At 42.5% G+C, this 15000-nt stretch overlaps 1 protein-coding gene across 1 annotated transcript in view; it reads right to left on the bottom strand.

Annotated features, from left to right (window-relative positions):
* LOC133116328 (uncharacterized) overlaps positions 1–15000 on the bottom strand; it is a 55163-nt gene that overhangs the window by 22554 nt on the left and 17609 nt on the right. The window contains exons 13-26 of the mRNA XM_061225768.1: positions 14029–14122; positions 13765–13809; positions 11158–11241; positions 10467–10565; positions 9814–9949; positions 8749–8801; positions 8324–8418; positions 7129–7265; positions 5988–6179; positions 4718–4760; positions 4525–4618; positions 4428–4433; positions 794–819; positions 558–689 (exon numbers count right to left, since the gene is read on the bottom strand). Of these exons, the coding sequence (XP_061081752.1) occupies positions 558–689; positions 794–819; positions 4428–4433; positions 4525–4618; positions 4718–4760; positions 5988–6179; positions 7129–7265; positions 8324–8418; positions 8749–8801; positions 9814–9949; positions 10467–10565; positions 11158–11241; positions 13765–13809; positions 14029–14122 (1236 nt within the window). The remainder of the gene's footprint in view (positions 1–557; positions 690–793; positions 820–4427; positions 4434–4524; positions 4619–4717; positions 4761–5987; positions 6180–7128; positions 7266–8323; positions 8419–8748; positions 8802–9813; positions 9950–10466; positions 10566–11157; positions 11242–13764; positions 13810–14028; positions 14123–15000) is intronic.

Below are 15000 nucleotides of genomic sequence, written 5' to 3'. Positions count from 1 at the left end.
AGCTTCAGTTACCTAGCTTACACCTAGCATGTGATGACCAAAATGGAGAAAAGTGTCCTAGAGACATTAGGCTAAATAATTAGACGGCAAAAAAAACCTACATCAATCTAAACAAAAAATAACTGGCATGGTTTTTATCTCTGAAAATGTGTTGTGTGGTAAAAAAACCAGTCAACATTACATTACATTATTGGCAGACGCTCTTATCCAGAGCGACATACAGTTGATTAGGCTAAGCAGGAGACAATCCTCCGCTGGAGCAGAGCAGGGTTAAGGGCCTTGCTCAAGGGCCCAACGGCTGTGCGGATCTTATTGTGGCTACACCGGGATTAGAACCACCGACCTTGGGTGTCCCAGTTACTTACCTTAACCACTACGCTACAGGCCGCCCTGTCAACATCACAGAGTGGGCAGAAAGCTTTGGAACAGTAGAGGTTATGGTTTCAAAATGGTGCGCATGGCACATCAAATATCATACTGTACATATCATATAATTTAAATCAAATTCAGATTTCTGACCCTGGGATGTCAGTGTAATTTAAACAAATGGCAATTACCAGTCATTGCTTTCGATCCATTGGCTGAGATACTGGCGGATCTCCATGGGGAAGGTGTCATCATACAGCTGGTCCACCTGCTCCAGGTACTTCGAGTCCATCTGCTGCAGTCGGTACCACTGAGCCATTGTCCTGAGGAAGGGAATGAGGTGTTTTTATCAGTCTAATACAGTCTATGGTTGTTTCATGTCACTTTTCTACACACTATATGATTTATTTAACCACATTACACTTACACTTGGCAGTCAAGATGCGTCTCCGGCTAGGCAGATTCAAATCCGAATGCTATTTCGCGATTTTTCAGACCCCAGTTCCTGTTTTCTTCCGCACAGCAAATATGGTAGCTGCTAGAAAAATAGCACGTTTGTATGGCATATTTCAAGTTCTTAATGGAAAATGACATTTGGCGGACCATGTACAACAGAAGACGGCTGTGTTGAGACTGTTTTAATACAGCGGCAATAATCACTATGCTGGGTGGCGTATTCATGGAATTGTCACAGACACAAGTGATCGAAGCATCAACAATTTACCGAAATATACCAAGCTTTAGCGATATGGGTAGATTTACACTGTATGGTGATGTATTGTAGATTACCTGCTTTATAAATATCTCTATATCTCAGCGAGATCAACTTAAGAGTTGTGCAGCACCCGTGCACTGTAGCTAGAATCTTCACAGACGCATGAGAAAATTATGTTACCATTAAGCATTGGCAATAGGAACCTACTTTACCTTTCACAGCCTGAGCAATGACTGAAGGCTACTGAGAAAATGTTAAATGTTTAAGACCGCGTTCTAGTTCTAGTTCGAGTTTCACCCAGGGCTAGTTTTAATCTCCATTTTCAACGTCCTGACACGGATCACTGTATCAATCTGCAAAACTTCTCATATCAGTAATATGAGACATCATTTTGCTTCCAATAATTCCTGTGACAAGTGACGCTAAGTTATTCAGTGCATATTTGAATCATATCGTGCCATTTTAGTGCATTCATTAAAATGATTGAAAGCAGTGAATTAGTTTCAGAATTTTTAATGCGTCATGACTTAATATAGCCACACATACTGTTAAAACAAAACAATAATTACAATCGCGATGTACTTACCGTTCGAACTAGGAACAAAACGAAGAGCTATACAGCTGGTGTCAGCCTAAAGCGAATCCAACTTCTAAGTCGCAACTTTCTCCGCTACCTACGCTTCAGCACTGCCCAGAATACTGTAAACACTTTCCGTGCCGTCAATGCTCACGCTTGTTCTCTCCAATAAGAATCGAGTACTATATCAACGACACTTCCGCTTTAGTGGAAAACCAATCAACGTGTGTCAATTCTGGAAGGGGCTTCACAAAGAAACCAATCAGTGTCTCTGGTGTTCTGACAATACGGGTTCCTCCTTTTCAACAGGTAAAACTGGGAAACTGAAACGGTAGCATAGGCATGAACTGGAAATCTAAACCTAAAAGCGACGCATTCTTGAGTTATTAGAAAGCTTTAAATTTAAATCCCAAGCTTTTCCATGGATTGTGAAATACAGCCCTATTTAGTCAGTCAATAAATGAAAAAACGCATAAATATGTTTGCGTGTTTTGCATTTAAATCATTATTTTAAAATGATTTGGAATGAAACGGCATAAACTGAATGTTCTGACGTAGTTAAAAGTAAACCATCTTCCGCCTTGAATCCCACAGGTAGAGAAATCACGCAGACAAACCGCTTGAGGTTTACATTACATTACATTACATTTTACATGTAATTATTGACAGGTTTGACGTCGGTGGGAGTAAGTGGCAGTCACGAGAACAGCTCATCTGAAACCACGTGATTTCCTGGAAAGTGAAACAACTCTGTAGGCAACAGCATTGGGAGGAAATCGAAAAACGAAACTTAAAACTGCCTCCCCTTTTCCGCGTGAATTTCGCTGGAAGAAAAACTCGGATAGTTGTACTGTATGTGGAGATGACGGCCTATGTGTGCAATCAGTCGTGTTACTATTACGTAGTAATATAATAATAATAGAAGATCATATAAATATAAGACACAATGGATATTGCCAGACTTAATGAAATTATCTTTTGCTCTGAAACATGCGCATTAAATGATGTTTTCTATTAATAATGTTTTTTATTTTTTTTATTTTGCAAATGTAGACTTTAGTTGATTCAATTGAATCATGAATAAATATTTATATTTTTGTTCATATTTATCAAGGGTGCCAATATTTCTGGACCTGACTGTATGTGCAACTCAAGGCTACATATTTTCCTTGGAGAGTAATGAAAGAGTAACTCGAGAGTCAGTAAACCACATTGTGGAATATTTGCATGAATATATTTATCATGTGATGTAAATAAAGGTAAATTCAGAATTGGATACAGTAGCAGATGGAGTATAGATTATGTATTAAACTGTATGGGCAATGCTCAGATCAATTAACTGCATCCTTGGACAGTATCTGAATAGATTTATTGTGCTTGCTTACAGAATGTCACATTGTTTTGTAAAAAAAAATAAAAAAATAAAACATAAAAATAAAACATATTTAGGTTTGCACATTCTAGAATCTATTTCATACAGACATTATTTTGTACATATTTAAAATGTTTTGCATATTGAATAGATTGGAAATAGAGACATTGCAATCATGTGAAGCATATACTTTCAATATTCTTGAACTGAGAATGACAATTTAAAACAAATATTTGCGTGTTAAGTAATACGTTTTTGTGTGTTAAGATTGAAGACACATTGGTTGACATACAGTAACAGATATGAATTAGAGTGCAATGCACAAAGATAAATGAGATACATATAAAAAAAACCAAAACAAATCTATGACATAGAAAAATGGCATGGTCAGTCATGTCAAACATATCACGATAACCTCTAATTATGGTCAGGAAAGGTTTGACAAACACTGATAACTCCAGAGGATGGATGAGGGATATTTAGAGAGCAGGGTTATTTTCTATTGTATTGTACCTATTGTAGTTTTTTGTGGAAGCTTGCCCATGTTGTGGAACTCTGTAATGGGTAGATCATAACTGTGATTCAATGATATGCCATGAAACTTTCCATAATTTGGTTAAACTTCTTCAATTATTATAAATTAATTACAAAACTATTTGCATTTTATATGAAAATATACAAAATAGTGAAGGCTGTATACATACAGTGATCTGTTAAATACATATACCATATATCATCTTTGTTGGAAAGTAATGGCCCTGCCACCTTACCTTAAAAAACATATACTGTACCTATATTAGATTAACACAAAAATAACAATGTACACTCCCAAGAAATCCACATTGTCTAAAAAAGAAAGTTGGTCTTGACAATGGACTGATCCCATTGCCCAAACAGAAAATAGGGTATACTGCTATAGACTTTTGGGTGTACTATGAGAGACTTTGGGGTGTACTGTGAGAGACTTCATCATATTGCGTGTGATAAGAATCCATCCATCCATCCATTATCTGAACCCGCTTATCCTGAACAGGGTCGCAGGGGGGCTGGAGCCTATCCCAGCATACATTGGGCGAAAGGCAGGAATACACCCTGGACAGATCACCAGTCCATCACAGGGCACACACACCATTCACTCACTCACACACTCATACCTATGGGCAATTTAGACTCTCCAATCAGCCTAACCTGCATGTCTTTGGACTGTGGGAGGAAACCGGAGTACCCGGAGGAAACCCACGCACACACGGGGAGAACATGCAAACTCCGCACAGAGAGGCCCCGGCCGACGGGGATTCGAACCCAGGACCTCCTTGCTGTGAGGCGGCAGTGCTACCCACTGCACCATCCGTGCCGCCTGTGATAAGAATCTGTCCGTCTTAATCTGAGTATGGTGAACTCATCTGTAACGCAGGAAAAAAAAACAATGAGAAATTGTCCAGTTGTCCATCAGGCAAACACACGTTCCACACATCTGTCATAAACAGGACTTACCGCGGTCTGGATCTCGAAGGGGCTGAGGTGCTGGTTCAGCATGTCGAACATCCCAGGGGTCATCGGGGGCTCAGGGGATGAGGACGGGGGCGGACTGGAACAACATGGTCACACAGACACATTTAACTTCTCACAGGACAGAGAAACGGGCAGGCTTACTCAAATAGGCAAGAATCAGAATGGCCACACTCACCGCAACGAGATTGGGATGAAAGGTGCAGGGATGTAGGGAAAGGCTGCAGCAAAAGAAGAAAAATCCGGAAATTGATGATAAATGCACAAGATATTAACATAGTGCTCTGTGTACTCCCTGCTGTAAAATCCAGCTATGCCAGCTTGACCATCTTGAAAATTTAGCTGGTCAAGCTGGTCATAAGTTGGTCAACCAGCTAGTGCTGGTAGCCTGTCTAAGCTAGGCCGCCAGCTGTTTCAAAACATAGCTTGAGCTGGTCAAACCATTTTAGGCTGGGAGTTGGTCTGAACTGGTCAACCAGCTAAACTATGTTGAGCTGGGAGCTTGTCTGAACTGGTCAACCAGCTAAACCATGTCAAGCTGGGAGCTGGTCTGAACTGGTCAACCAGCTAAACCATGTCAAGCTGGGAGCTGGTCTGAACTGGTCAACCAGCTACCAGCTGTTTCAAAACCTGTTTTTTTTTTCAGCAGGGCAATTACTATGCTACACATACAGTGGATAAGTGACTTTTGCATTTGTAGGCTCAGAAATAGTGTCCAAGACACTATTGTCTGTAGTTTCTTTATCGCAGACAGTAGACACTACTTTTATTTTCGTAATGTCCCTCTGATTGGACACAACAGTGATGATTTGCCATTCTCCTATGACACAGGCTATTTTACCTTTGGGCTATTTTTGTCATGAGGTCAGCAGCTCCTGCCTGTGTCTGTGTTTTTGTTTCCCCTCCCTCTTGTGTGTGTGTGTGTCTCCCTCTGTCTGTGTGTATGTGAGCCTACACCTGGCTGTAGGCGTGGCTCATGCTGGCTTCAGGAGTCTCCGCCCCCATGCACACCAGGCTCAGATTTCCTCATCAGCTCCAGTACAAGAGGGTGACTCTGAAGATCCCCCTTCGCCAGATCGTCTGTTTGCAAGCAGTGAACTCTCCTCAAGCCTCTCAGTTCTTCAAACCAGCTAAGGAACTTTTTTGCAGTAACTTCTACTCGGCTGTATCTGTTTTTTGACCCCCCCAGCTCCTTTTTTTCCAGTCAGCCATAGCCTTATTTTGTGTTTGGACTTTAACAAGTGTTCTTTTCTCGCTAGCCTGTTAGTAGGTTTCTGTTCTCCAGACTCCCCCCTCTCTTGCGCCCCTGAAGACTCCTGAGTTTTTACCCCTGGATTTTTGTGTACCTCTGGGCTGCTTTCATTAAAGACTGTTACCAACTTTTACCAGTGTCCGAGTGTGTATTCCTTTTTTGGTCCGCCATTTTTGTTACCTCATAACAATTTTACCTTTGCTTGGTTGGCTGTTGTAATGTTTCCCGAACGCCTCGTCCTTCGGGATGTCCGGGTAGAGGAATTTGAGCGGGTTTTCTGGCACAATCCCGTGGGCTATCACCTTGTAGTCACGGATAATATCGGCGAAAGGCAGAGCGCTGAGCCGGCTCTTTGTGTACGGTTCCACCGAATTGAACTTTGGCTCCCCTGTAGAAAGACACATTCAGCCACACAGCACAATGCTCTACATCCTTTTAGCATAAGGAGGCTATGTTTAAGTTCATTCACTGGCTGCTGTTCTTCCTGTTTCAGAGATGCACAGGAAAAAAAAAACGAAAGAATGCATTTTGATGGCGATCACACTCCAGTGTCTTGTATCAAGAAGCAGGATTACAGAGTTAGCTGATAACTGAGCAAAAATAACTGGAACAGCTCTTTTTACTTCAGTCCATGTTCCAGATGTGGAAGGGTTCCAGCTAACTCAATCATCCTCCTTTTTGGGATCCAGGCTCCCGGGTCACTGACTATGCTGAGGAACTGACTAGTATGAGCTAGTAACCGGACTACAATATGTATACCTCCCTCATGTTGTCAGAACCTGTACTATGATAATAGTAATACTAATAACAACAATAATAATAATAATAATAATAATAATAATACCTGACCCACTCTTAGTAAGAACAGACAGTAGCTACATAGGAAGAGGAATCTGACTACCTCTTCATGGGAGGCCAACTTCTCTCCATGTTAAAAGCATACACTCCAGGAATATTCCACGGGGTGAAACAATGTTGAATGTATTATTCTGTCCTTTTTATTGTCTCTCAAATACTTTGGTGTCCACACTCACCAATTAGGAGCTGATTGCTGCACTTCAGTCTTTAATTTGATCAATTCTGTTTTTACCTCTTTTTATGAAATCATTCCAATATGGCACAGAAAGCATGATTTTTAAAAAGGGACTTTTGTTCTTCATGACAAGCATAGTAGCTCTGTCCTAAGAGAGTACATAATCCCTCCCTCAATTCTGGGATTGCAGTTGTTGTTGGAGTGAAAGCCAGCACAGCCAGACTGGGGTCTCCAGGAGTGTGTTTGAGAGCCAGGGCTACAGAAGCCTGCATGTGTGTGCAGGCACAGAGAGAGCGGGTCTCACCGTTTTCCCCCTGCTCCATCCAGGTGAAGGTGATGCCTCCCAGGTGACTCTCGCTGAAGCGGAGTAGAAACGTTCCCGGCTCCTTCTCCTTCAGAAGCGCTCTCTCCGTCTCCTTACTGACGAAGCCCATTATGTACCTGCAGAGACCATCACCCACTGAGTCCACACACTGAGCCCAGCACACTGAGTTACACCACACACTGAGCCCAGCACACTGAGTTACACCAACCACTGAGCCCAGCACACTGAGTTACACCACACACTGAGCCCAGCACACTGAGTTACAACACACACTGAGCCCAGCACACACTGAGCCCACCACACTGAGTTACACCACACACTGAGCCCACCACACTGAGTTACACCACACACTGAGCCCAGCACACTGAGTTACACCACACACTGAGCCCAGCACACTGAGCCCAGCACACTGAGCCCACCACACTGAGTTACACCACACACTGAGCCCAGCACACTGAGTTACAACACACACTGAGCCCAGCACACACTGAGCCCAGCACACTGAGCCCAGCACACTGAGCCCACCACACTGAGTTACACCACACACTGAGCCCAGCACACTGAGTTACACCACACACTGAGCCCACCACACTGAGTTACACCACACACTGAGCCCAGCACACTGAGTTACACCACACACTGAGCCCAGCACACTGAGCCCACCACACTGAGTTACACCACACACTGAGCCCAGCACACTGAGTTACACCACACACTGAGCCCACCACACTGAGTTACACCACAAACTGAGCCCACCACACTGAGTTAAGTTATGTTATAGAATTGTGTTTCCTTCCAGGCAGTCTAGCTAGAGCAGAACATGAGTCATGTCAGTTAAAAAGCTTGCAAAATGGCTTGTGAAAAGCAACTACGAAAGCATATATTTTACAAATCATTTTTAAGTTTTTTGTATGTAAACAAAGGTCCACATCAAGGCCTACAATTCTGCATAGTACATCTAATCTTGATCCAGTATCAGTAGAATCATTCATAAAACCCTCTCAGTGTAAAGCTGGATTGTTTGCATACTGACTCCACTGAAGCTGTGTGAGATGGGCGTGTGATTTCAACAGGAATGTTAGCATGCTTTAAAGACACACTGAGTGAGTGAGATGGGTGTGTCAGCACGCTTTAAAGACACACTGAAGCTGTGTGAGATAGGTGTGTGCCTCACCCTTCCATCCAGATGGGCAGCAGGTGCTTCTTGATAAGTTCCAAGATGGAGTCCAGCCACATCCAGAAGCCGAAGGGCTTTCCGGGAATGTTCTCCTGGGAAAACAAGGAACAGTCGTGACCAAAACAAGGATGCCATCACATAAGAACACTCCCATTACATTTCAACACTAACATGCCAAATACAAAGAGAAACCCAAATTAGCAGAACTTTTGCGGTTCTCCTAAACAGGACATTACCGAAGGAGAAACTGTGGTGTTTAATAATATGATGAGCAGATTGCTTAGTGTACCCTGTTGTTGTGGTTGGTGTGTGTTGGAGCTACTGGAGCCTTTCAGAGATATGAGGCCTTATTGACTTAGCCCTGGAGTCAGTGCTCTATCAATGGCCTTCAGTTTGAGGGCCGCTGTAATGTTATGGCTTACCTTGCAGAATCTGGACCAAGAGATCTGGCAGTCAGCGTGGGAAGCCTGCTGACCTATGGTCACAGAGCAGACACAACAAACATGGGTGAACTGCAGCAAGCCTTTACAGCCGGAACAGCCGTCCCAACCTGTTACAGTAAGGAGTACCTGTTCCAGATTCCTGGCATTACTTGTCTACATGTGTGTTTTGTGCCTCATTTATGAAATGTGAGCCAAACGAAACTGGCCATAAATCCTTTGGAAATACATTTACACAAATCATTAAAAAATCTTTTTTAATTAGGCAAATTAGCAACAAGATGTTTAGATATTAGTTTGGCACATCTCTTTGTGTTTCTCCACCAGGAAAATCAGCTTTCCCTCGTCCATTTCTGAACAGAATAAACAACAAACAATAAGGGCGAGTTCAAGTTCCAGTTTACACCTGCAAACATCATGGCATAGAAGATGTTAACTCCTAAATACATTTGAATATACATTTTAATGTTCACAAACAAAAGGTGTTACAAAGTAGGTGTAGCACACACAGTCATATAATGAAAAAAGAAATCAGATCATGTGCAGGCTACACAACATGAAGCAAAGTTCTTCTTCTTGCCCATCTGTTTAAATTGGCTGAAATGGAATTCCGTGGTACTTAAAGGTTCAATAGGTAATTTCGGACTCCTAACGGTCCAGAGATGAATTGCAACAACAAGCCACCTCAAACCACAGCACTTTATGCTTCCCACAGTCTATGAATATAACGCATCATATAAATTGTTATTATACAGTTCAGTGCACTGTTTTGGAAAGCTGACACTGACAAACGCAACAGAGCCTGCCGTCTTTTCATAGTGTTCTAGTAAGAAAATGTTTGCTGAACAGGTGACTTTATGAGATCTTGACTTTGGTGTGCTACACAACACTATTTATCCCTTCCCTTTCTCTTGTGAATGTGTGCAAACAGCATGTATGTATGCGTTTGTGTGTGTGTGTGTGTGTGTTGTGCGCGTGTGTGTGTTGTGCGTGTGTGTGTGTGTGTGTTGTGCGTGTGTGTGTGTGTGTGTGTGTGTGTGCACTCACCCAGCAGTTTGTCTCCGAGCATGCTCAGTTGCTCTTTGGTGAGGCCGCGCCCAGCGAAGGTTGAGAACTGCCAGCTCAGGACCTCCGAGAGCTGGCCCCAACCAGCCCGCAAAGGACTACTGAAGAAGCCTAGGTTCTGTGAGGGGGTGGAGGGGGGGGAGACAGAGTGGAATCACCTAGTGTGGGGTACATTCGCCTTCCTACTGTCCCAGACACTAACAAGAGGGGAAAAGGCATGCATGAGTAGGGCTCAACTTCTATGGAATAAGTCAACAGATTTTTTAAGGCCTCTGCATGCAGAACTGGGCTGAGGAGTGGAGCTCCTCGTGAGAGGACCCTGAGGGGACACCCAGCCACATACTTCTACTTCCTTTCATAGAAAAACGTGCTCTACAAATTGTTTTTATTACTGCATGTGGAGTAGTAGTCATTTCATATTCTATCAATTACTGCATCACGCCAACAATTTGTATACATTATGGGACAGAGTACACTCAGTTAGCAGGCACACAGTGGTCAGATAAAAGCCCACCATCAGGTAAATACATTTTACTACCCGTTTTGTAGTACTTACCAGTTGCCTAATAAGTACATGGTATTTTACCCAGTAATTATGGGGCTGTAAAATAAAGCATTACCAGATGACGACCTACCTTGGGCTCATCGGTCAGCAGGTTGTACCACATGACTGAGGCCCAGCCGCCGGGGAGCTGGCTGACATTGGAGATGACTACTAGAGGCAGTGAGCAGGTCTGTGGGAGAGAGGCAGAGAGTGTCGGCTGTGGAGAAGCAGCTGGCACTGCTGGGAGACTGCTGCTCCTCATTTTCATGCTTATGTTCCAAAATGGCTTTTATCTGATTGTATCCAATGACAAATCTGAATTAAATGTTTGGATTAAAAATCGGAACAAATTTATAGTAATTATATAGAATGCAAAGAACACAAAAAAATTTGTCTCAAGTTAATGTAGTACATGTAAATAAGGTCTAAATTAGATAAACTTAGATCTTTTCATTCTTAAATCTTTAGGAATGGAAATTCATATGTGGGCATGATCGTATCCTCATGACACATGGGTGACTGAAGACTGAAAATGCTCTACAGTTGAAGATTGCTGGAATGTATGTATTGCCATTATTCTGCATAGGTGAGTTTGTCACAGAGATGCAGACATCTGAAAAGGATGCCTCAGTAAAAGGCGGCCATTTTGGAAGATCACTGATCATGTAGTTCTCAATAACTAAATTCAGTTCATAACTTCAGGTTTTACGGAAAGGTGAGGAGTATATTGCAGATGAAGGATGAGCCTCGGAAGGCTCCAGCGAGGCGGCAGTGATACTGACCTCCAGGTCGATGTTTTGGCCCTGCATGCAGAACTGGGCTTCAAAACTGAGGGAGTGGAGCTCCTCAGTCACTGTGAGGGGACCCTGAGGGGAACACACACCCACCCAGCCACATTCCCTACTTTAACACTCAACCAGCAACAACAACCAGTCTCAACTACTGTTCTTTATTTCACACACTGGGAGCAAGAAAATCTAGTAGCCATTTCTAGCAAGTTCAACACTTGGATGAAGGTATCGATTCTAAAGCAGAAGGCTCACACACAGCATTCAGCCTCCCATTCTCAGAACAGAAAGGGACTGGAATGTTATGCTGACCCCTACTGTCAGAAAGTGATACACATCAAAATCAGTTTTTACTGTAAAAATATTAGAGCATGGATTCAAATGTACTTCAACTTATAATTAGCTGTAGCCTAGTGACTACGGTGCATGACTGAGACCCTGAAGATTGGTGGTCCCAGTGTAGCCACAATAATTTGAGCAAGGCCATTAACCCTGTACTGCTCCAGGCAGGATTGTCCCCTGTTTAGTCTAATCAACCGGATTAGACTGGAAAAGACTGGATGACCATAAATCCTCAAATTGTGTCCGGGGTCTTTTATTTACTTAGGCTGCACGAAGCACAGACCTTTATTTGGGGCAGGCTTGTATTCGAGGCAGGCCTTTATTTCTTATTAGGCTTCTGTTGTCGAATTTTATTCTTAGAAATAAAGTAAAAGGCTACACATAAAGTGGGCCAACACTGTTCAACACTTCCTGTAACCGTTCAGAAATCAATTAGTGTAGGCTAATCAGGAAACATGGTTTGGTAAGTCATAGTGTCAGTCTTAACAGACTTAGTTTATTGCAAATATTCTCAAACACAATAAATCACATGCAAGTCCAGAATCCATGAAATAACAACTTGCCAGACACGCCTTCATGAACAATAACAAAGATAACGGTGTAGATAACAGCAAGTTAAGGATCTTTTTTTCCTAAAGTGCGTTTTATTGTGAGACATGCGTTTCGTTTGCAGCAGCATACCAGTAGGCTATCAAAAGATTTTCGCTTTGGTTTGGGATTTAATTTACTTTTGGACTGTTTGATTCTATTGCTAAATGTTGGGACTGATGGGCACTGAAATCTGGGGGGTATTTGATGGTTCACTGTTAAGTTTTATGTAGTTGAAAGAGTGTCGGGATTTCCACCCGTCTGTTTATTGCGAGGGCGGCACGGATGGTGCAGTGGGTAGCACTGCCGCCTCACAGCAAGGAGGTCCTGGGTTCGAATCCCCGTCGGCCGGGGCCTCTCTGTGCGGAGTTTGCATGTTCTCCCCGTGTCTGCGTGGGTTTCCTCCGGGTACTCCGGTTTCCTCCCACAGTCCAAAGACATGCACGTTAGGCTGATTGGAGAGTCTAAATTGCCCGTAGGTATGAGTGTGTGAGTGAATGGTGTGTGTGCCCTGCGATGGACTGGCGACCTGTCCAGGGTGTATTCCTGCCTTTCGCCCAATGTATGCTGGGATAGGCTCCAGCCCCCCTGCGACCCTGATCAGGATAAGCGGGTTCAGATAATGGATGGATGGATGGATGTTTATTGCGAGTCAAGGCAGCCGCTTTCATTCATTCATTGAACGTGCGCTGTGCTGTAAATACATGGAAACCTTATTGCGTAGCCAAGTAGCCTAAACTGAGTAAATTTTTAATTTTGCCTGATTTACTTTTTATTAAATTCGTAGGCTGGAATGCCTTGCAGCAACAATTGTGTTTAAATGTATACTGCTTCAGCCTTTGGCAAGCAAGCGACGGTAGGGGGCGGCAAGCGACTGGTAGCTTGAGAGCAACGTGTTGGGAGACCCATGGTGTAGGACAACGACTTTTCAATGGCAACAGTATTAAACCAACCAGCAATATAAAATATTAAGAAGAGCTCTTTTATTTAATTGAGTTAAATCGAAACAATGTCTTCTAGTGCACATGGACTGATAGCCCTACTGGTAGGCAATATTCCCCCGGCTTGTATTTGGGGGCCATCCTTTATTTGTCCGAATCGGCCACGCCCCCGGATATTATCCGAGGCCCGGCTTCAAATAGAATCCCGGACACAATTTGAGGATTTACTGTAGCTTGGATTAAGCATTGGCTAAATAACTCATTGTCATTGTTATCTTATACCCAACATTCTAGTCTGCTGCTTGGAAATCACATATTATCATGTGTTACAGCCATTAGTGTTATATTACGTCATATTATATTACATTATATTATACACTCAGTGAGCACTTTATTAGGTATTTATTAGACTCATTGGTCTTCCGCTGCTGTAGCCGATCCACTTAGGTTTGACTCATTGTGTGTTCAGAGATGCTCTTCTGCATACCACTGTTGCAATCAGCAGTTCCTGAGATACTCAAACCACCCTGGCTGGAACCAACAATCACTCCACAGTCAAAGTCACTTAGATCACATTTCTTCCCCATTCTGACATTTGGTCTGAAACACAGCTGAACCTCTTGACCAGGTCTCTGCATGAGCAAGCTGGTGTACAGGTCAACCTAATAAAGTGGTCACTGAGTGTATGCTATTATATTACATTAATGTAGTACAGCAGGGCTCATCTCACCTCATTCCCTTTTGGTCCGTTTATATATTTCCTTTCTTTCAGCTGCTGCAGGAAGAAAAAATAAATGAAAATAACACAATACAATATTATAAGAGCCTATAAAACCAATTTCACAATGAAACCTTGTGTTCTGTGAAATCTATTTGTATGCATTAAGATCTACCCAGGTTCCTAGCATTGAAACATTTTATCTTTTTGAATATAGGCTATATGCTAGAACATACATTGACTAATTGATCTATGGCAGTAGAATAATTTGTTTACCAGGTGTCTGAATTCCACTGAGAGACAGCCATTGGAGGACTCCTCCACATCCATCACTTTGGTATTGTTGGTCAATATGAAGAACTGCCGATTCCTAAGGAAACAAAACCAAGCCACTAAGCAAACAAAAGCTGGATATTGGATATTAAAATGAGCAGTTTGTTCAACTGAAATATATGCTTTAGTTGTTTGTGGTCTACCATTTAAACAGTTTACTGTTCAGTTAAATGAAATGACAACAGTATGATAACCGTTATGCAGTGTAATTCTCTGGAAACCCCTGATAATTGGGTGACCACAGAATGAGGTTATCTGCACTACTGAGAAATTTTTTTTTTGGTTTGTTCTGTGAGACCTAGTTTGTGGACTGCCCCAGAATTAAGGTTCATTTCTTATGGAAATATTTAATGATGAGACACTCTCATTACTGCATGCTTCTTACATAAAAATATACCTCTTATATTTTATATTTAAAAAAACTATTTCTAATTTCCAACAGAAACACAACAGCACATGTATTTTCTTACAATTTAAATCACTCACAATAAAAACAATTGAACATTTATATCCATATTGCCAACTTTACCCGGAAAATATGGAATAATATAGGAAATCAGGAAGGGCATTGTATGATGCAATAGTAATCATTAGTAATGGGTTAGAAGAAACCATTAATTCATTAATTCATTATCCTAACCCGCTTATGCTGAACAGGGTCACAGGGGGGCTGGAGCCTATCCCAGCATACATTGGGCGAAAGGCAGGAATACACCCTGGATAGGTCGCCAGTCCATCGCAGGGCACACACACCATTCACTCACACACTCATACCTATGGGCAATTTAGACTCTCCAATCAGCCTAAACTGCATGTCTTTGGACTGTGGGAGGAAACCGGAGTACCCAGAGAAAACCCACGCAGACACAGGGAGAACATGCAAACTCCACACAGAGAGGCCCTGGCCAACAGGGA

This window comes from Conger conger, chromosome 17 (assembly GCF_963514075.1).
Source record: "Conger conger chromosome 17, fConCon1.1, whole genome shotgun sequence".
Taxonomy (NCBI): Eukaryota; Metazoa; Chordata; class Actinopteri; order Anguilliformes; family Congridae; genus Conger; species Conger conger.
The sequence above is the reverse complement of the archived record's forward strand: the minus strand, read 5'-3'. Positions and strand labels throughout refer to the sequence as shown.